General features: G+C 38.0%; 2 protein-coding genes across 2 annotated transcripts; both read left to right on the top strand.

Moving 5' to 3' along the window:
• Positions 1 to 1,383: 1,383 nt before the first annotated feature.
• Positions 1,384 to 6,572, top strand: LOC136708794 (C-C chemokine receptor type 5-like). The gene is made up of 2 exons (XM_066683598.1): positions 1,384 to 1,504; positions 4,752 to 6,572. Exons 1-2 carry the CDS (start codon positions 1,474 to 1,476, stop codon positions 5,765 to 5,767), a joined length of 1,047 nt encoding a protein of 348 aa, XP_066539695.1. The 5' UTR covers positions 1,384 to 1,473; the 3' UTR covers positions 5,768 to 6,572.
• A 3,413-nt stretch (positions 6,573 to 9,985) lies between these two features.
• LOC136709066 (C-C chemokine receptor type 4-like) lies at positions 9,986 to 12,404 on the top strand. Its single transcript, XM_066684054.1, has 2 exons — positions 9,986 to 10,117; positions 11,363 to 12,404. Exons 1-2 carry the CDS (start codon positions 10,053 to 10,055, stop codon positions 12,402 to 12,404), a joined length of 1,107 nt encoding a protein of 368 aa, XP_066540151.1. The 5' UTR covers positions 9,986 to 10,052.
• The last annotated feature ends 7,799 nt before the right edge of the window (positions 12,405 to 20,203 follow it).

The following is a 20,203-nucleotide window of genomic DNA, read 5'->3' as shown; positions in this document are numbered from 1 at the left end:
ATATCAAAAACAACAGTTACTAGTAAAAAAAAATCATGCTTGATGTCAAAAATTTACTGAGATGAATTTTCAATTTTAAAATATAATTAGTAAAAATAAAAATTAGTCAAGAATTCTCACTGGTATGAATTTATTTGTACTAATTAAAATATCTTTTTTTTTTCAAATAAAATCCCAACTATGACTTTTTCTAATGATAATTCAATTTTAAAAGATGTATATCATGTCTTACTGAATAACACGTTAGTATTATATTTCTACTAGCAAAAATATATTTTCTTACTAGCATGTGAAAATTCAATTATCCCTAGTAAAAATGTTTATCTAGCAGGTACTGCATTTTTATTACATGTTCTAATGTTTTTATACACACACACTCATCATTGTCAGAAAGGATAGTAAAGCTTGTACTCACCAAATTTCAGAGCAAAAGTATGAGCTCTTACCTCCACAAAAGACTAAGCCATACTGTTTCAGCTTAGTGTCATTTGGCTACTGCAGCACCCCTCTGTTTGATGTTATACATCAAGCCTGGGCAAATGTATTTTGTTCTTATGTTTTTGAATGACAAAACTGAGTCTGAGTCTATTACAACACTCAGTGGAAGTTGAGCAACAGTTACACTGTGAGTGTGGCAGAGGCACGGTTGCCAGAGAGCCTTGTAAGCAACGTTACAGATGTAAAGACTACATTAAATAATTCTGATTCCATTCTCATCTTTGGAGACATTCCCATAGGCGATAAGAATCGGCCATCAAAAAGGATTGTCACACATTTTAAAACACACACACACACACACAGTCAGAAACAAAAGGCATTATAGAGGTAGGCTTTTTTTTCTAAAACTAGCACACAGTGTAAATGTTGCTTTAAAGATGCAGCAATGGCTTTAAGGTCCTGTAGGAAACTTTAAAAAGTTTAACTACATTCACTTTCCAAAGGGCCCCGGTGGATATCAGGACTTCTTCATGAATTATTTCTTTTAAAATAAGAAAAGTAAAAGCCTGGAGTGATGACAGCAACACTGTCAACTACTGTCAACACAACTGTTTAAAATATATATCTGCAACAGATATAAATGGTTTGTTAGTGTCTAGAAACCTTTAATGTTACCGCCCTAGAGACAGTGAAAGAAGTCATTTTCCTTATTTGTATGAGCAAACCTCTTCATGCAATATTCCTTACTGCCAAATGCAAATTTGACACAGTGTAGACACTGATCTCAGGTTTCAGAAACTAAATTATGTTAAAAATGGAATATGGAACAGTATAATCCCAGCGTATTTCTAACTTCAAATCATCCATGCATTGATGCACTGTTTCCTTCAGACTGATATATTTAGATAAGATCAAATAGTTTTTGCAGAGAGTTTTTTTCAGTGCCTTTAAAGCCCGCCTCAGGAAACTGAAGCTCCACCACTTGATATACAGCAGCTACACAGTGTGTCGCTTCAGTTCTTGGACTAATTCAACATGAATACTTCCACAGAAAACAACAGTGACGGTAGGATGTGCTTTTTTCATTATCTGGAAACAATTATATTGCTGTTACTAGTTTGAATGCACTCACTACAGTTCAGTGCAGAGTCTACAGTGTTTCAGATTGTTTTACAAACTGCAGAGTTGGTACAGGGTCCTGGGTTATTCAACATGGGGATCAGTTCTTAAATATAATGATGGCTTCTGCGTAATTTCAGTAAAATGTTTTCAGTTTTGTAGATTGTTATGAACTAAGAGGCTATGATCTTTTTACAGGCATTTAAGAAATGATACACGGGAGGTTTGCAATACACAGTTCACAGTATATTCCACAGCTCTGTCATCACCGTTTATTTTTAGGGTTTAAGATACAGAGGACAGAAAAGTGATTTATTTGTTTATCAACAATCTCTAAGATAAAACTATTCCTTCACACATTCCAAACTCTGGCTTTGAACTGGTTTGTACAAGATTTTGGAGTCGGGGTGCTATCCAGAGACCCTCTACCAACACCACACACACATCTGCTCCAATTTTTATGGGAAAGGCAGCTGTGTCAGTGTTTTGCTTGTTTTAACCATTGCAGAGCCACATATAAACAGGTCAGAGTCAGGGTGGGACGGTTTATCCACTGTTCACCAGCATGAGATCAGAGTAAGACATGACGTGTGAAAGTGATGGTGCCAGAATTGTCACTCTGAGTTTGTAAAAGAGCAGAGCAGAAAAGAACCGGCCCTGCCCCAAACAGTCAAAAAAAAAATAAATAAATAAATAAAAAAATAATCTGACGGAGCACTTTCAATTCCTCTTTTTTGACTTTCTTTGTGGGTTTGTGTTTTTCCAAATCAGAAGGTGTTCAACTGGTCCACTGCACTATCTTTCTCTTAGTCTTTTTATTGAAATTCATTAGCTTGACATACTCACACACATTGTATCCTTTTGGTTTACAGAACCTATTTATGTTGGTGGAAATGCACCAAATTGTTAAAAATTGTGTGTGAACTGGACATGAACCAGCCCCACGTTAGTTGAAAGGGCTATGAGTGACTTTTTATATCACTACAACAAATTAATAAGAGACAAACTTAAGCTTTTTCTTTATTATTATAAAACTTTGCATTGAAAAGACGTGCATTTACACAAGAAAACTGATCATGGGCCTAAAACAGCTTCTGCATGTTAACTATTTTGTGTAAATGAGCGTGTGATAGCGCATTTAACGTTTATTTATTACAGTCCAATGTACAACATACAATGTGAAGGACACCTGCTGTTTACAAATGATATAAAGTAAGAATTCACAAAAATGGTGATTCATGGTTTTCTTTTGACAGCAAAAATGAATGAATGTAATTATGAATAAGCAGCTATGTCTGGATTTGAGGCCTTCCATTTTTATTACTATCTTATATTTTATATTTACACACTGAATATCTGTGTTGAAAATTCTATATGCGTTCACACAGAGTACAACATGTTTAAAGCCCAAAGTTCTTCCATAGGAAGTTATATTTTAACTGTATAGAAATATAGAAATACCTGTTTTTCAGATTAAACATTGAATTGATAAAACAGTTGTATTTAATGTAAATCCAGTCAATTTATTTGAAATGCTAAGAAAAACGATTTACATGACTTGGTGTAAAGTTAAACTAAGACTGAAGTATAACTGCTCAAAAGGCACAAATAGAGATGTCTTGGTAAACACTGTGATCCATCCTTCTGTAGAACTTTACTTTTCCTGCGAAACCCGGATGGTTTACCTCTGGCCTAAATCTGAATTTTTCAGTAGCAATCTAAGATATTTACTGTACTTGGTCATAAAATGTCTAGGGTGTGTGATCATAGACTAAAAAAATCACTCAAAGCTAAAACACTGCTGCCTTTCACAGCATTGCTGAAGCAGTATATTCTCTTTGAGAAGTGCCAAGTTTGCTGCAGAGCTCCTATGATCCTGCCCTCTGTCAAATCACATTACAGTCCAAACCCACAGCTGCCAGGTCTACAAACAGTGTCTCACAGCCATGAAATTACCAAGAGAACAGAATTAATGTTATATTTTACCAGACCCAAAAAAGCCCCTTGACCAGGGACGGAGTAAAATGAGAGGAAATATTGGCCCTGTGTTTGAAAGTGGAGTTTAGAAGCAGCAACACTACAGAACAAAGCCAGTGCTGAAAAAATATAAAAGTACAGATGCCTACATATAGATTAAAAGGAGTAAAGGCCATAGTATGTGTGTTTTATATAAAGAAAGTGAGGCATAGTGATGTTTGAAAGGTGATAGGACTGTGTTTTGTGTGTTTTATACGAAGACGGTGAATAACAAGATGATTGAAAAACGCAAATACCATTGTTTCTTTGTTTTAAAAAATGTATGTAGATTCATGTGTGTTTCTCTGTGGGGTGTGTGGGTGTGTATGCTTTAAACAAATTAAGGAGTAAGAATTGTGTTTGAAAAGTATATTCACCTATTTAAGGTGGAACAGAAATCAAACTTGGTAGTACCCAGCAAATATAATATTTTCACTAGTAGTGAGTGTAGTGGTGTTTTTAGTAGTGAACAATAGTTTATAAATCCTAGCGCTAGCTTTAGCTTCACGTAGCTGTTTAAGCTGGAAATGAGTATTCAATAAGAAGCTGGAGAATACCACAATTAAGACACTTTAATGTACCAAAAATGACCAAAAATTTAATCCAAAAATTTCACCAAACTCAAATTCATGAATCACGCATGAAATATTTCATTTACTTTACTTTTACTGTCAACCGTGTCATGGAAACATGCACAGAACTGAACTTGCACATGGTGAGTTAAAAGTGGCTGAGTGAGTGGGCCTTTGTCCAATTAAGTTAGAATATTATATACAGTTGGAAAATGTATCTGTGGCTAAAGTGACAATTTAAGAATAAAATCAGAATACTTTGACAGTCAAAGTATTTGCAGTGGATACAGGCAAAAAAAAAATATATATATATATATGTATATATATATATATATGAATAAATAAAAGTGTTTTTTTTTAAATCAAGAAAGAATGCTTTAAATTACAGCTGATCACAACTGTCGTGTGTGTTATAGTTATCAGATGCAGAGAGTAAGATTTGTATAAATTGGTGTTACTTTGAATTTTTAATACTTTTAAATTGTAAAACTAACTTGTTCTAAATGTTTCATGGTTAGTGAAAGTGACTTGTTTAATGAACATCTAGCATGCTGTGTCCTTACATTCCAATTTATTAATATCACCGTGTTTTTCTTTTTTAAACAGACTTTTCCGAATACTATGGTTTGGACGATAATACAGCCTCACCCTGCCAAAACACAGCTGTAAAGGAATTCGGCCGAGTTTTCCTCCCCACTTTCTACAGCATGGTCTTCATAGCAGGATTCATTGGCAACGGCCTGGTGGCGTATGTCCTCATCAAATATCGCCAGAGATCAAATATGGCCGACATGTGCCTCTTGAACCTGGCGATGGCTGACCTGCTGTTCCTCATCTCTCTGCCCTTCTGGGCCCACTACGCCGCCAAGAGCCACTGGACCTTTGGAAACTTCATGTGCAAGGCTGTGACGGCGTTCTACATGCTGGGCTTCTACGGCAGTATCTTCTTCATGATCCTGATGACGGTGGATCGTTATGTTGTCATTGTCCATTCCCAGACCTCGCTAATTTCCAGGCAGCACTTAGCCAATGTGGCCCTGGCCTGTTTTATGTGGCTACTCAGTCTGATGGCTTCCCTGCCAACCATGATATTCTCCAAGGCGGAGAATGAGTCGACATGCAAACCAGAATATCCTGATGAAACCTATTGGAGGGAGTTTGGCTACATAGAGCTAAACATCCTCGGCTTGATCCTCCCACTCCTCATCATGGTGTTCTGCTACTCTCAGATCATCTACACCTTGTATCACATGAAGTCTCAAAAGAAGCACAAATCCATCAGGCTCATCCTGGTCTTGGTTATTGTTTTCTTTGTCTTCTGGACGCCCTACAACGTGGTCGCATTCCTGAAACTGCTTCAGCAAACGGGGCACTTACAAGAGTGTTCATGGCAGCAGAACCTTGGCCTGTCCATGCAGTGGGTGGAGACCATCGCCTTCAGCCACTGCTGCCTCAACCCCATCATCTACGCCTTTGTTGGCCAAAAGTTCAGAAGATTATTCATAAAGACCCTGAAACAGTCATTTCCAGGTTGCTTCAAACACTGCAAAACGCTCAGCACTGAGCTGTCTGAGAGGAAAAGCTCAGTGTACTCACGCTCCACAGGAATGACCAACGAGTAGCCACAGCAAGTCCACGATAATATGTTTTAATCAGAGGACAATAAAAGCTTCTGCCAGCTTCTGCTGCACCTGACTGATGAGAGCATGAAACCGCATATTAATATTAGATTCCTTTTCCAGTTGGTGACAGGAATTTTCATCTAAATAACTCCTTAAACTCTACATTCCTAAAAAAATACATGGTTCTTCAAGGGTTCTGTATAGAACCACAAACAATTGAAGGAATGGTTCTGCACCTGGTGAAATCATTCATCAACATACAACACATTCTCCAACAATCTTCCAAACAGTTCACCAAGCAATAAACACTTCAGTCATTCAAGTGATTTTTATTGTCATTAATAACCTTTGAAGAACACTTTTTTAAAAGAGTGTGGGATTTTATTTTGTAAATTAGTAAATTATGCAATGAGCTGTTTGTAAGGTTTCCTTAAAGATGTTACTTTAAGGATTTTACATACAACCAATTACACACAAAGAACTTAAAAGCTTCTCTGAAGTTGAAATGGTTCTAAACAATTGTTTTAAATAAAGGACACTTTAAGAACCCTCTGTTGTAAGAGTGTAGGCTTATTGTTTGAATATTAAACATATGGTTTATATTTAGTAAAATATCTCTATAGAACCATGTCAAATAATTAGCTTCTGCTCAGTGAACTGATCATGCCCTGATCCTGTCTTGTCTGTTGTTCCCACCATGTGCTTACTTAACACATTGCTCTGTTTATTATTACAGTAAACAACATAAAACATGTATATATTTTGCTACTGACCTGTCAAACATTTATAATTTCTTGAAATAAACATTTGCCTTGTACTGTTTAGTTTTTTCATCCATCTGTTTGGGAGATGGAGACACAACCATTCCATCAAAGGAAACAATATGAATTCTGGATTAAACCCACAAATCAAGTCTCAGAGGCGAATATCAGAGCACTACATATTGGTGTCATGTATCTTTTAAGTCCAAAGCCACATTGTTATCACTACTAAGTAAATAGGAAACAATAACTATTTACCTTTATTTTGAATCATCACTGTTGTTCTCTCACAGGTCTGTACATGACAGAATTTCCAGGAAATGCTAATCACAGCAGTAGAGTACTACATTATACGCTATATTTAGTTCCAGCAAACTCAATACAACAACTGGTATTCACTCAGTTTGAAATCCACAAGCCACAGCACATTAGGTCAGAAAAAAAACCCTGACCATGTTGCATACACAGTCCCTTTTTAAGAAAATTCCATTTCCTTGAATGGCTCAAGTTAAGCGAAGGCCAGAGGACATTTACAAGGTATAATATCACACTGCTTTGTTTATACTGATGTGGGGGGGTTTCATAGTTTCTCTTTAGTCATTTTTTTTATCTTTTATTTCTGCCAGAACTGTAAAATTAGAGTCAACTAACACTAAGTGTGCACTTTGTGACTTTGTACAAACAGACGTCTGGGATCCCGCAGGCCAGGGTCCTGTCAAAGGTCGATTAGAATAGAAATACCATGTAAATAAATGTGATGAAAAGTGAAAGGTGTGGGGCACACAACTCAAATCCCATCCCCAGTTCAGCCCAGGGTCTTGAACCACTTTGCACCTTACCACAGGAGGAGGCGAGGAAGTCTAGCTAGACCACAAGACACTCTACGACACAAGAAGAAAGAGTTTGGTGAACCTGCTGAGAGGATTATTTAAAAAACGTTGAATGGTGATGCTGGTGGAAATTCCCTCTGTAGATGATATGCTTTATTGTGGTTTGTGGAGATTTAAATAGCAAAAACACAAGTTTATTATGAACATAAACATAAACAAGCCTGACTGTAGCATCCATCTCCTTGGGTACAAAGTAAATGAGGGTCACTCTCAAGGTACCCTGAGTTTACACAAATTATAATTATAATATAAAGGTTCTTGGGCATTTATTTATTTTTTTGGTGTTAATTGGAAGCCAAACTTTATTCTAAGGTCCTCTGCCACTTATACCCGTGATGTCTTTGGGCAAGGCAGAGGGTTATTGCTTATGATTCATATACAGGGTGGGCCATTTTATGGATACACCTTAATAAAATAGGAATGGTTGGTGATATTAATTTCCTGTTTGTGGCACATTAGTATATGGGAGGGGGGAAAATGTTCAAGATGGGTGGTGACTATGGTGGCCATTTTGAAGTCAGCCATTTTGGATCCAACTTTTGTTTTTTCAGTGGGAAGAGGGTCATGTGACACATCAAACTTATTGGGAATTTCACAAGAAAACCAATGGCGTGCTTTTTATGTTTTAATGTAACTTTATTCTTTCATGAGTTTTTTACACGTTTCTGACCACTTATATTCAAAGTGCTGCCCATTGTGTTGGATTGTGAATGCAACCCTCTTCTCCCACTCTTCACACACTAATAGCAACACCGCAGGAGAAATGTTAAGCTGAAAACTGATATTCCAGCCCTCCCTGCCCTTTACACATCTGTATGATTATAAACATGTTTTTAAACCAAAACAAAGCATAAAGGAAGGTGTCTGGAATTGTCTGCACTCCTCCCTGGGGGTATAACTCTTGTTTAATCCTTTTGAATAGTTGGAAAGTGCTGAAATTTATTCGTATCATTTCTGTTAATTTTAATTAATATAAATATGAAGTCACTGTGAACTATATAAAGTAGTTTAGAGAAATAATGTCGTCAAACCACGTATGAACATTCAGGAGGATATAAAACACTGAGTAAAGGCCAAAGGACAAAAAAAATATCCACAGTGTCTTATTCACATAGCATCTGACTCCGACTCTCCACACACTTGCTTGGGGCAAACAAACTTACTTGCGTTTTTCAGCGGCCAGCAGGTGGCAAAGGAAGTGTTTTGCTTCGCTGTAGTGTGAATGCAGCATAAACCACAACCACTTTTACACCTACATACTGTGTATGTCCCTCCCACATGCTAGTCTCTGGCCTGCAGAGATATATGTATATTTGGGGGTGGGGTGTGCATTAAACCTCAGATTTGGCTTTGAATACTTCAGGCCGGATCCATCATACTCATTTGTAAGTATCTGGTATCTCTGTTGTTCCCAGGGCTTATTCCCCTACTTGAATAATTTATATAATTACTATAAACAGTAATATTTTTATTGTGTATCTTTATCTGATCTGTACATGTTTTGCTCTGCAGTGGAACAAATGCTTTTAGCTAAGAAGGAAAACGTTCTCTTCATTATGACGAGGAATATCTGTCCTTTAAAGTTTCATTAACACACCTGCAGGCTAATGATATCTCTAATGTTATCAATGTTTCCCAAAGCTTGATGGGCACTAGGAATGCACCAAAAATATATATCATATATATATACAGATTCCTGTCTTCAATAGCTCTCGGTGTGTGCAAATGGGTTAATACTTGCATTTTATTGTTTTTGGGATCCCGTACAAGCTACAATTTCATTTACGTCAGAAATGAAAACTATTAAACATTTTTATTCTAAGAGTTTTGGTAAATTTGGTAATTATTTTTGTTGCTGAAAACCAAAACAAAAATACATTTAGACAATTTAATTTATGCAGCAGTGAAAAAGTGGCAAATAATTAATTAAACACTGAGAAAGTATTCGGCCAACTGTTTTGTTCAGTTTCTGCCAAACATCATCTCTTTGTTGATCACCCCTCTTTGTTAATGAACACCATAAAGATTTCATTTACCTTGAAGGACAACTTGGTGATCATCTCATTCTGGGGTCTAGAAAAGACTAAAACCGGCTTAATCTTCTTTAGTTTACCCAGAGCTTATCTAAACTATTTGTGGTTTAAAGCTAACACCAAACCCAAAGATTTATTACTGCTTCTAAAGACTAGCTATATTTATTTTTTATTTCACTCACGTAAAGATTTGCCTCTCTGTCTGAATTTTGCTTTTTAAAAAATGTTGCCTGGCCTTGACATAAAGGAGCGTCTCATATTTTTCTGACTAGTCTCACATTTGATCACATTAGTTCAGAAACAGTACAGATGCACAAATGTGGTGAGTGTCATATGTGGTTCATAAAGCTGGCTGAAGTTATTTTTAACCTTTGTTCTTCTCTTGTACGTTCAGACAAACACTTCAGTTACAGTTGAACTGGCAGCGAAGGTGAGTTAAACTAGGTCTTTGGGTATAACTCTAATCAGGTGAGTATTTTGAGTTAAACCTGTTTTCAAGAACGATTAACTATAATAAAATAACATTTTACACACAAACTGTTTATAGCTTAATTTGTGAAATAAATTTCCCTCCAGTAGCACTTCGGCCATTCTCAATAACATGTCGTGGAGCACACGGAGTGAGGAGTTAACAACTTTAACCAGCACCACAACTGAGGAGTACAGGTGAGATCTTAAGAACTTTTATTTTCTAAAACTATGCACTGATGAACAGGAGAGTAAACCAGAAAAGTAACTGTCTACCCGGTAGTGTTGCCAACTTAAATCAAAATAAGGAATGCAGGGGCCCGGGGACCAGTACAAACTTGTAAATCCTTTTTCGACTGTAGACAATCAGATAAAACATTTCCGTCAGACATTTATTAAGTCAACAGACATCAGGACTGTCAGTGCTTATCAGTAGCCGTTTTGGACAAAGGCAAAGCAGAATCTATTTTGCAAATACTGTATTACCAGTTTAAAATAACTGTTATTTTAAATTGTGTGTTAATTACAATTAGATCTTAAATGAATGTACCTTATTGGTCTAAGAGTCTACAAGCCCTTGTCTTGTGCTCATTACATTATCATAAGTCTAGTCAAAATGTTACAGAATTAATTGCTAACTTAGAACTCATTTGCCTTACACACTAATAATAGTTTGTTAATGTTAGTGGTAATCTATGAATTTATCTAATGTAAGTTTTATTTATAAAAATATATTTTGATTAAAAAATCCTCCCAGATATTTTGAGGGAGAATGAAATGTAGTGTCTTCAGGACACGGTGCTAACATTAATTCTGTCTGAAAAGACTGACTCCATTAGCTGCAGCACTAAATGTTGGACAGATAACTCTGGCTGCTGATTGGCTAAATAAAGGTGCCAAACTATGAAAAGCTTCTTGCTTTGGCTGAGAGAGAGCTGCATGTTTCTGTCTCAAAACATCACCATAACAGTGACCTCAAAAACATGGAACAAAAAGTGCCCCGTATCGGTTCAAAATGGAACACATCTTAGAGTCCAAATTCGGGATGGTTAGCAACACTTCTACCAGGTCTAAGCGTCATGAAATTCAACCAGTGACATCTTTTACACTGTCCAAAAATTGGTAGATGCTTGAACATCAGTTTGTCTTCTAAGGTTTAACGAGTTTGGATTATTGCTTTGGGAAAGTTTTACACCGGATTTTGAAGCATTGCTGTGACTAATGTATTATATTCATCCACAAAAGCTTTAGTGTAGTCAGGTTCAGTTCAGATGCTGGATGATTAGTTATGGGCCACCCAAAAAAAAAAAAAAGCTGAATTTACTGATTAGAGGGTTGGTCTATAAATTTTTGGACATATAATTTACATGTTGTTAGTGAAATGATGGGTAATAAAGATGTGCCAGAAGTAGCCACTAAATTTCTCCTCTTCACTCTTTCCAGCTACGACTACTACGGCTATTACACTGATGACCCGACTCTCCTTGAACCCTGTGTATGCAGAGGACTTGGGAAACATACCCTGCCGGTGCTCTATTCCCTGTTCTTCCTGGTGGGCTTCCTTGGCAATACACTGGTACTGTGGGTCATCATGGTGGGAGCTCAGCTGAAAAGCATCACAGACGTGTGCCTTCTGAACTTGGCTCTAGCCGACCTCCTCCTGGTCCTCACTCTTCCTTTCCTGGCTTACCACGGTAACAACAGCTGGATTTTTGGGCAGGCCATGTGCAAACAGGTCTTGGGCATGTTCTACATAGGGTACTACAGTGGCATCTTTTTCATCATGCTGATAAGCATTGACAGGTACTTGGCTGTAGTCCATGACATCTTTGCTCTGAGGGTCCAAACCAAGATGTATGGGGTTCTGGCAAGTCTGATTATCTGGATCATATCTGTCTTGGCATCTTTCCCTGAGCTGGTGTACATTCAGATCAAAGATGTAGGTAATGACACAATTTGCAGTCCATATCTAGATAGCAGCTTTGAAGAAAATCTGTCACACAACCTATACTTGAAAACTGTAGGTTTGTTTAAAATGAACATTCGGGGCCTGATTACACTGCTCATTGTGGGATACTGCTTCACGATGGTGCTGCTGAGACTCCTCACAGTTCGAATGGCAAAGAAACACACCATGCGCCTTGTCTTCATCGTTATCATAGCCTTCTTCTGCTGCTGGATGCCATTCAACATCACAGCATTCCTAAATGTCCTGGAACTGAAGGGGATCATACTTACAGACTGCAACACTGGCCAGATGATTTGGAGAAGTCTACAGATCACTGAAGCCTTGGCGTATTTCCACAGCTGTTTGAACCCCTTCCTCTACCTCTTTGTGGGTGAGAAGTTTAAGAGGCATCTCGTCAGGCTCCTGCTCCACACGCCTTGCAACAAGCTGCAGTTCATGAAGAGCTACCTGACGCAAGCCACAGGTTCAGTGTATTCACAGACCACCGGCGTGGACGAGCGATCTACAGACATTTAAACAGATGCAGGCACAGGAGGAACACAGGATCACAGAAGGAGGAGTTTTTTGGAGAAAGTGTTGTGACAAAAGAATTTATTTAGATATATTATAAACAGGGTGACATGTGGCACTGTAGGTAGTGTCTCTGTGACAAAGCTCCAGGGTTCTGGGTTTAAGCCCTGCCTCTGGTCTACTGTGCGTAAGGAGTGTGGTGTGTTCTTCCTGTGTCTGCATGGGTTTGCTCTGGGTGCTCCGCTTTCCTCACACAGTCTGAACACACACATTTGTAGGTGGACTGGCTACACTAAAGTATCCATAGATGTGAATGTGTGAGTAAACGTGTGACCGTGTAGGGCCCTGTGATGGATTGTCACCTTGTCCAGTGTGTGTTGCTGCCTTGCTCCCAGTGATTCCAGTTGGCCTCCAGACCCACAGTGACTCTGAATTTGAAAAGTGGTTACAGACAATGAATGAATGAATTTTGTAAACAAAACACAAACATGCATTTGCCTTCCTGACATCTCGAGCATGAGTACGCAAGTCTTGCCCACAATTTCAATTCATTAAAGGAGATGTATTCTCTACTGTCTCCACATGAAACATCTGTGAGCTGCTTTAGCCAAAACCCCACAAGGAACAAACACAACAGCTGTGTAAACTTTGTAAATGAAAATAATGTCAGTCTCCCATTTTCATCTCAACTGTTTGATGTGACAGTTTTAAGTTTTGACGTTGTGATAAAAGCATCTGTTTTCATAAGTATTTCATCCTGTTCGTGCAGACACTGACCCTGATTTTGTGAAAAAAAAAATCACTGTTTGGGATTTAACATTTATCACTGTTTTTATGCATGTAAAATGACCAAGTATATCTCAAAAAGTGCTATATAAACAATTGGTATTATTATTGCTATTATCAATATATCAGAAGTGAAAAGGGGCCAGATTTAATTGGTAAATATCTTTTCAGATTATTTTTTTAAAGTTAGCATCAGAAACAACAAAAGAGTTTGTTATTTTATTTTGTACAGTTGTCTTGCGTTTGCGTGTAAATTCATGTTGTTGTTTTTTTCCTCTCTGTTCAAAACCAAAGACTTGTATCAGGTTGTGAAGTTTGACTCTGAGTCAGGTGCTGAACCACAGCCCCCTCACCATCAACACCACAGCATCAGATTGAAGTTGTTAGTGCGCAATCCTTCACTTTCCCATGCACTGAAACCCTTACCCAGGCAGCTTCATCTTCATTTTGACATGCTTTGCAGAGATACGCTGTCAAATATAGTCTGTTTTTCGTTTTATTCACTCAACCCACAGGGCTTTCTGGGTTGCATTTTGGGTTCAGTTTTAAAAAGCACCTGGTGGCTACACTCATAGTGAACGTCATTAGCCCCTACCATGTACTCCTACTCATTAAGACTTTATGAACTACCCCTACCTTGGATGCTCACTCTAATGTAGGTCTTTATGGTTCATCTGTTGTAAACTGATGTTCATTTGTGTAAACACTGTGTATATAATCTCCACAGTGCCCAGTAAAGAGCATGAGCCAAACAAAGGTCTGAGAAACCGTGGAACTGTATTTTTCTGGAAAAATGAAGTACCATCAAGTACTAAATTTAAAATGATTTGTTGTGGCGTTTGTGATCCAAATATCAGAAATATCTTCCAACATCAGTACCTCAGTAACCTCCTGTGGCTGAATGCTGTCAAAAGCACACAGTAATCTTCCAGGATCCAGATAACAGCCCATCCATTACCAGACCACTTAATATCCACCACCAGTGGCATAGATTAAATGAATGTAGGAATAATATTAAGTGCTGTAATCGCTGAAGCTATGTCCTAATGAAACTGTGTTTCATTGTGCTGAGTTGAACCACACTTGAATTACTCCCCTCAGCCCTATACACACCCTCCAAAATCAAGTCATTTCCACAAAGAAATAATTTGCTTTCACCTTTTCCCCATCTCCACTGTTTTCTTCTTGTGTTCACCTTTCCAACAAAGTGGATACCTGCCCAAAAATATATCTGAGTTCATCTCCACAATTCAGGCCTGTCTGTACTAGCAAATATAGAAAAAACATAAACAAAATACAGATTCATGAGTAGCTTTGTTGATGTTGATGACCTTTTGTAAAAAAAAAAATAATAATAATAATAATAAAAAAAATAAATAAATAAAGAATAGAACCAAATATCTGTAATATGCTAAATCTCTTGAAGTTTTATTTGACTTTTTTGATGAAAAAGTTCTCCAGTGCTGTCACTGAACCTCTCACTTTTATTGTGAATTAAAAATTAAATTTGGGACAGAGGCAAAATAAGAGTCAAAATCAGAAAGAATTCAATAACCAGTCCACTATAAGCAAGGAAATACATCAAGTATAAAAACAGCATCAAAGTACTTTTTCGTGGGAAGCCCACTGGTTGACCTCTGGCCTAGATTCGTATTTTTGCAATCTGAATTTTTTTGACTTGAATACATGGGTTCCTATTATTTTTTAATCTGATTTACTCTGAATATTTATGTGAATTTTTCAAATGTGAATATTTCATCATCTCAACATTTCAAGTTTATCAAATGCTATACAAAAATATTTCAGATATAAAATATGCAGTCAAATATAATTCACATATTGAAAATTAAGATTCAAATACTTTGATTTAGCTCCATACTGAGGGTGATGACTTGCAGATTATTTGACTATAGAGATGCATTCTTTTGGGCCACATTTTAGTATCAGTGTCTTGTGCTGATCCCCAATTTGTTCAGGCTCTGTCTGTGTTTGACTCCTTGGACATTGGAGCATTTAAAACATAAATTTTTAAGCCATCAATCATCCAAGCGTCATCTCAGGAATATAAAGCTATGCTATACTGGATGCACTGTAATTGGTGCAAGAGTGTGAGCACCAGCATGAGACAAACGCAGTGCCAGAGCCTTGTGCACATCAAATAACTTGCTTCATAAAAGACATTAGCAGAATTGTGCAGGACAAACTGCAGTGAAGGTGCAGTTCTGTGAAATGGCTTAAGCCCCTAAAATTATCATCATTTAAAACAAATGGAACATCTAAATAAGGGTGATTCTTGCATATAATTACATATAAAAATAAACACAAAACCATGAATACAATAAAATAGTTTTCCTTCCCAAAACTAACTTTAGTTTCCCAAGAAGTTCTCCTGATCGTATGGAATCAACAGCACACTTGATTTAACATAATGATGCCTTTATTAAGGCAGAAAAAATAGGTTTTGGATAATAAGCTTAAATAATACTCGATTGCAACTAGGAGAAATGTGGAAAGGGTTAAACCACAACAACAATCACATTTACTGGAATAATGCGGTTTTTAAATTTAATATTAGGGTTTTTTTAGCAAATTAACTCTTAAATGTCATTTTCTCAGGTGCCGAAAACATTTGCACAGTACTGTGTAACTCAGTCTTTAGACGGAATAATTCATAATCCTCCATAAAAGGACCCCTAACAAATATACATGTAACGAAAATAAAAAGGTGCCAGATTTAATGCACTTTAATTTAATGTCAATTTCTGCTCAAAATCTTTTACTTTTCTGTAGAGTTTATAAGGATTTTCACTGCGATTCTTCAGTGTGAGCACTTCCTTATATAGCAGTCATTTGAAATCCATGGATGAAGATTATGGTAATAGTACATTAATTGTAAAAAGCATGCATGCCCTCCCAAGTCGTGAACATCTGGTACTCACCAAAATACACAGGTTCTACAAAAAAAAAAAAAAAATCTGGTGTTTACGCATTGTTCATAAATCTGGAATGTCCATTTCCTCGTAAATTATGAGCTGTTTGCTCATGTTTTTTACGAAGGGTTCATGATTAAGGCCCAATAAAACTAAATGAAAACAGATAGACTTACAACTATAATCAGGATTCATGAGCAGATACATGGAAATACAATAAGAACTAAAGGAAGAGGCTGAGGGGTGTTTCACAAAACAGGATTTCTCTGTTTAGCCAAATAACTTAAAGGAAAACTGTTTTCTCCAGTTTCTTTATTTTCAGAAGCTCTGTCTCTTTTAATATGACCTGATGTTTTTGTACTTGGCTGATGTTGATTTTTTTTGTAAGTATTTATTCACTGTTTTAATTACCACATAAACTCAATGAATCATCAGAATTTTTTAAATGTTTTTTATTACAAATATGAAATTCATTTTTAAGCCCAAAGTTAAGCCTGTAGAATAAGAAAAGAGATTTTACAGTTCTCAAATTTCTCCAAATTTGGGCTTAAGTTAGCTGGATAATTTACAAATCCTGCTTTGTGGAATTCTCCCGTGAGCCAGAAACAGAAAACAAGTCAAGACACACACAAACACTGGTTGTCTTTTCCAGCTTCATTCAACCCAAAAGACACCCCCATGTGTTTTTTTCCGCAGATTAAATACTAGCACCATATATGGATACTCACAAGTTTCAGTGAAGAGTCAAGGAGGGGTTAAACATAGGGTCTGTCTGTGCAGTTGATTTTGTCAAGGGCCTGTCCTTACACATGCTTATATGTCTGCATTTGTGCAGACTTCCACAGAAGTTGGTCTTGTTTCACAATGTGTGGGACGGAAGACTGCAGATTCAAAAATAAATGTGTAATACACCGGAAACCTGTTTTATAATATGGTTTACGCAACATTAGACCAAAACAAAAAACAAGAACATAACCACAGTAATCAGGATGACAACATGACTGCAGTATGAAGAGAGAATATAAGAGCATTGATGAATACCAAAAGAAAAATCAAAAACATCTTTCATGTTTTTAGCTTCACTCATCACTTAATGTGGTGTATGTTTGTGTTGTTTTGCTCTCCCTCAGTGAATTAAAAGAATCAAATTAAAAGAAATAAACACTTGAAATACAGAGTGGGCCATTTGTATGGATACACCTTAATAAAATGGGAATGGTTGGTGATATTAACTTCCTGTTTGTGGCACATTAGTATATGGGAGTGGGGGGGGGGGACTTTTCAAGATGGGTGGTGACCGTGGCGGCAATTTTGAAGTCGGCTATTTTGGATCCACCCATCAGCGCATATTAGCTACTCACAAATTGCACCCTTACAAACTCCAGCTGTTGCGGCATCTCATTGAGGATGACCCAGATTGCCATACTGATTTTGCAGAATGGGCAAAACAAAAATTGGCACAGGACCCTCAGTTTACACAGAAAATTTTGTTCAGTGATGAGGCAAACTTATGTGTATGGTGAAGTTAACAAACAAAACCACCACTATTGGTCTGACACTAACCCACATTGGTTAGATCCTTCCAAGACTGTTGGAACAAAAATATTGATGGTATGGTGTGGTATATGGGGTACAAAGATGGGGGCCATTCTTCATCAATGGAAACCTCAAGGCCACTGGATATGCGAAATTGCTACATGATGATGTGTCCCTCTTTATGCACTGAAGCTGGCATATTCCCTGAGTTTTTCCAGCAAGATGGTGCACCACCACAGACCTTGGTGGCCGGTCTGAGCATTCCTAGATGAACAGTTTCCTGGAAACTGGATTGGTCGTCGTGGGCCAGTTGAATGGCCCCCAAGGTCTCCTGATCTGATCCCCCCTTAGACTTTTATCTTTGCGGTCATCTGAAGGCAATTGTCTATGCTGTGAAGATACGAGATGTGCAGCACCTGAAACTATGGATACTGGAAGCCTGTACTAGCATTTCTCCTGCGGTGTTGCTATCAGTGTGTGAAGAGTGGGAGAAGAGGGTTGCATTGACAATCCAACACAATGGGCAGCACTTTGAACACATTTTATAAGTGGTCAGAAACTTGTAAATAACTCAGGAAATAATAAAGTTACGTTAAAACCATTGGTTTTCTTGTGAAATTCCCAATAAGTTTGATGCGTCGGGGAGTCACGTGATTGGCTGAACATGATGGCAGCTTAGGTTTTTTGCTCCCGGCTCGACGATACCAAATTGTTGTTTTTTTCCTGTCAGACGATATTAGGTTACACCCAAATTACATTTACATTTACATTTATGCATTTGGCAGACGCTTTTATCCAAAGCGACTTACAAAAGAGGATCTAACATTCGAACTACAGCACAAATTATACAAAATACCTTACATTAAGTGCAATATGCCAGGAAGTAATTAAGTGCATTAAAGAAAGACATTCAGTGCAAAAGATACTCTCGGAAGAGCTGGGTTTTCAATGATTTCTTGAATGCAGAGAGGGTTTCTGTTGCTCTGATTGTGCTTGGAAGCTCGTTCCACCAGCGTGGTACCAGAGATGAGAATAGCCTCGACTGACCTGTACGGGGGGTTGGTCGTGTTAGTTGGCGCTCCTTTGAGGAACGGAGAGGGCGGGCGCTAACGTATGGTTTTAAGAGTCTATTGAGGTAGATGGGAGCAGAACCAGTGAATACTCTGAAGGCCATCATTAGTGATTTAAATTTAATGCGAGCAGCTAAGGGTAGCCAATGCAGCTCAACTAATAGGGGCGTGACATGTGCTCTTTTTGGTTGGTTGAAGACCAGGCGTGCTGCAGCATTCTGGATCATCTGTAGCGGTCTCACAGCACAGGCCGGAAGACCTGTCAGGAGGGCGATACAGCCCATGCTGGTACAGTCATTTGGTTCGATATGGCAATGAAATCTAAAAGCTCCCGCTCTGATATTGAGTCAATAACCGAGAATGTGTTGAAAAAGTTACTCAATAGGCAGTGGGACTATCTTAGTCCCAGATACAGATACAGCAGATGGCAGGGGACACCAATGATAAACTAACTGCGATTCAGGCTAAGCTGGACGAATGTCAAGGTGAATGCAATGGAGACTGTGGTGGAATCCAACTCGAGTGCCATTAAGTGTTATCAAAAAGCTCTTAAAGCAATGGAAGGCAAGTTAGCAGATTATGAGGACAGTAACAGGAGGTGCAACATTCGAATCATCGGCCTGAAAGAAGGCACTGAAGGCGTTAACGCTACCCAGTTCCTCATGTGTTCACTCCCGCAGTGGTTCCCCTCTTTATGGCCCTCTCTATCCTCGACAGAGATTATGCACGTTCATCGGATTTACAACGAAACAGCATCTAAATGTGGGGAGAATCGCACACTGATTTTAACGTTCTGCGGTACACGACTCATCAAGTTATACTGCCAAAAAGGAGCCTCCCACGCTGAATGGCCACACCACCCACTTCGCGCCGGACTTCAGTAACCATACAGTGATGCCTTCAGTGATGCCTACAGTAATGATGGTGTGCCTTCTCTCTTGCCATGTCAACGCACCAAGGGGGTGGAATTCTTGCTACTCTACCCAGCCACATTGAAGATTAAAAAAGGAGCTTATTTTCGCTCCTTCAAGTCTTCCAAGGAGGCAGAGGACTTTTTGAACACAATACCCAATTCGTCTGCTGCTGTTACCCCCTTGACTTCAGACTCTGGGTGAGACCGAAGCCCTTCAATTAACTTGTGTTTACTAGCCGGTAGTTACTGGTTATTCTAGTTTTTGCAGTCAGTTTGCCTTTGTTTTAAATGTTATAGTATCTCTGGGTTGTGGCTACCCTGGTTAACACACAGCTCTTACACCCTGATGAGAATTTTTTCTGTTCTGGTTACTTTTCAAGTTTTGTCGAGCTGGAGTCACTTTTGCTGCCCCATATTCAAATTTGGTCACGGACCATCTGTGGTTTCTTGTTAAACTGGTGTTTTTGTTTTTATGTAAATTGTGCCTATTGAGGGGAGGCTATGATGTTTGCCGTGTATGTTTGTGTTTTGTGCTGTTTATTCTTTATTTTATTTTATAAAAGTTACTTA

This window comes from Hoplias malabaricus, chromosome 10 (assembly GCF_029633855.1).
Source record: "Hoplias malabaricus isolate fHopMal1 chromosome 10, fHopMal1.hap1, whole genome shotgun sequence".
NCBI lineage: Eukaryota > Metazoa > Chordata > Actinopteri > Characiformes > Erythrinidae > Hoplias > Hoplias malabaricus.
This window is presented reverse-complemented; position numbering and strand designations above follow the sequence as displayed.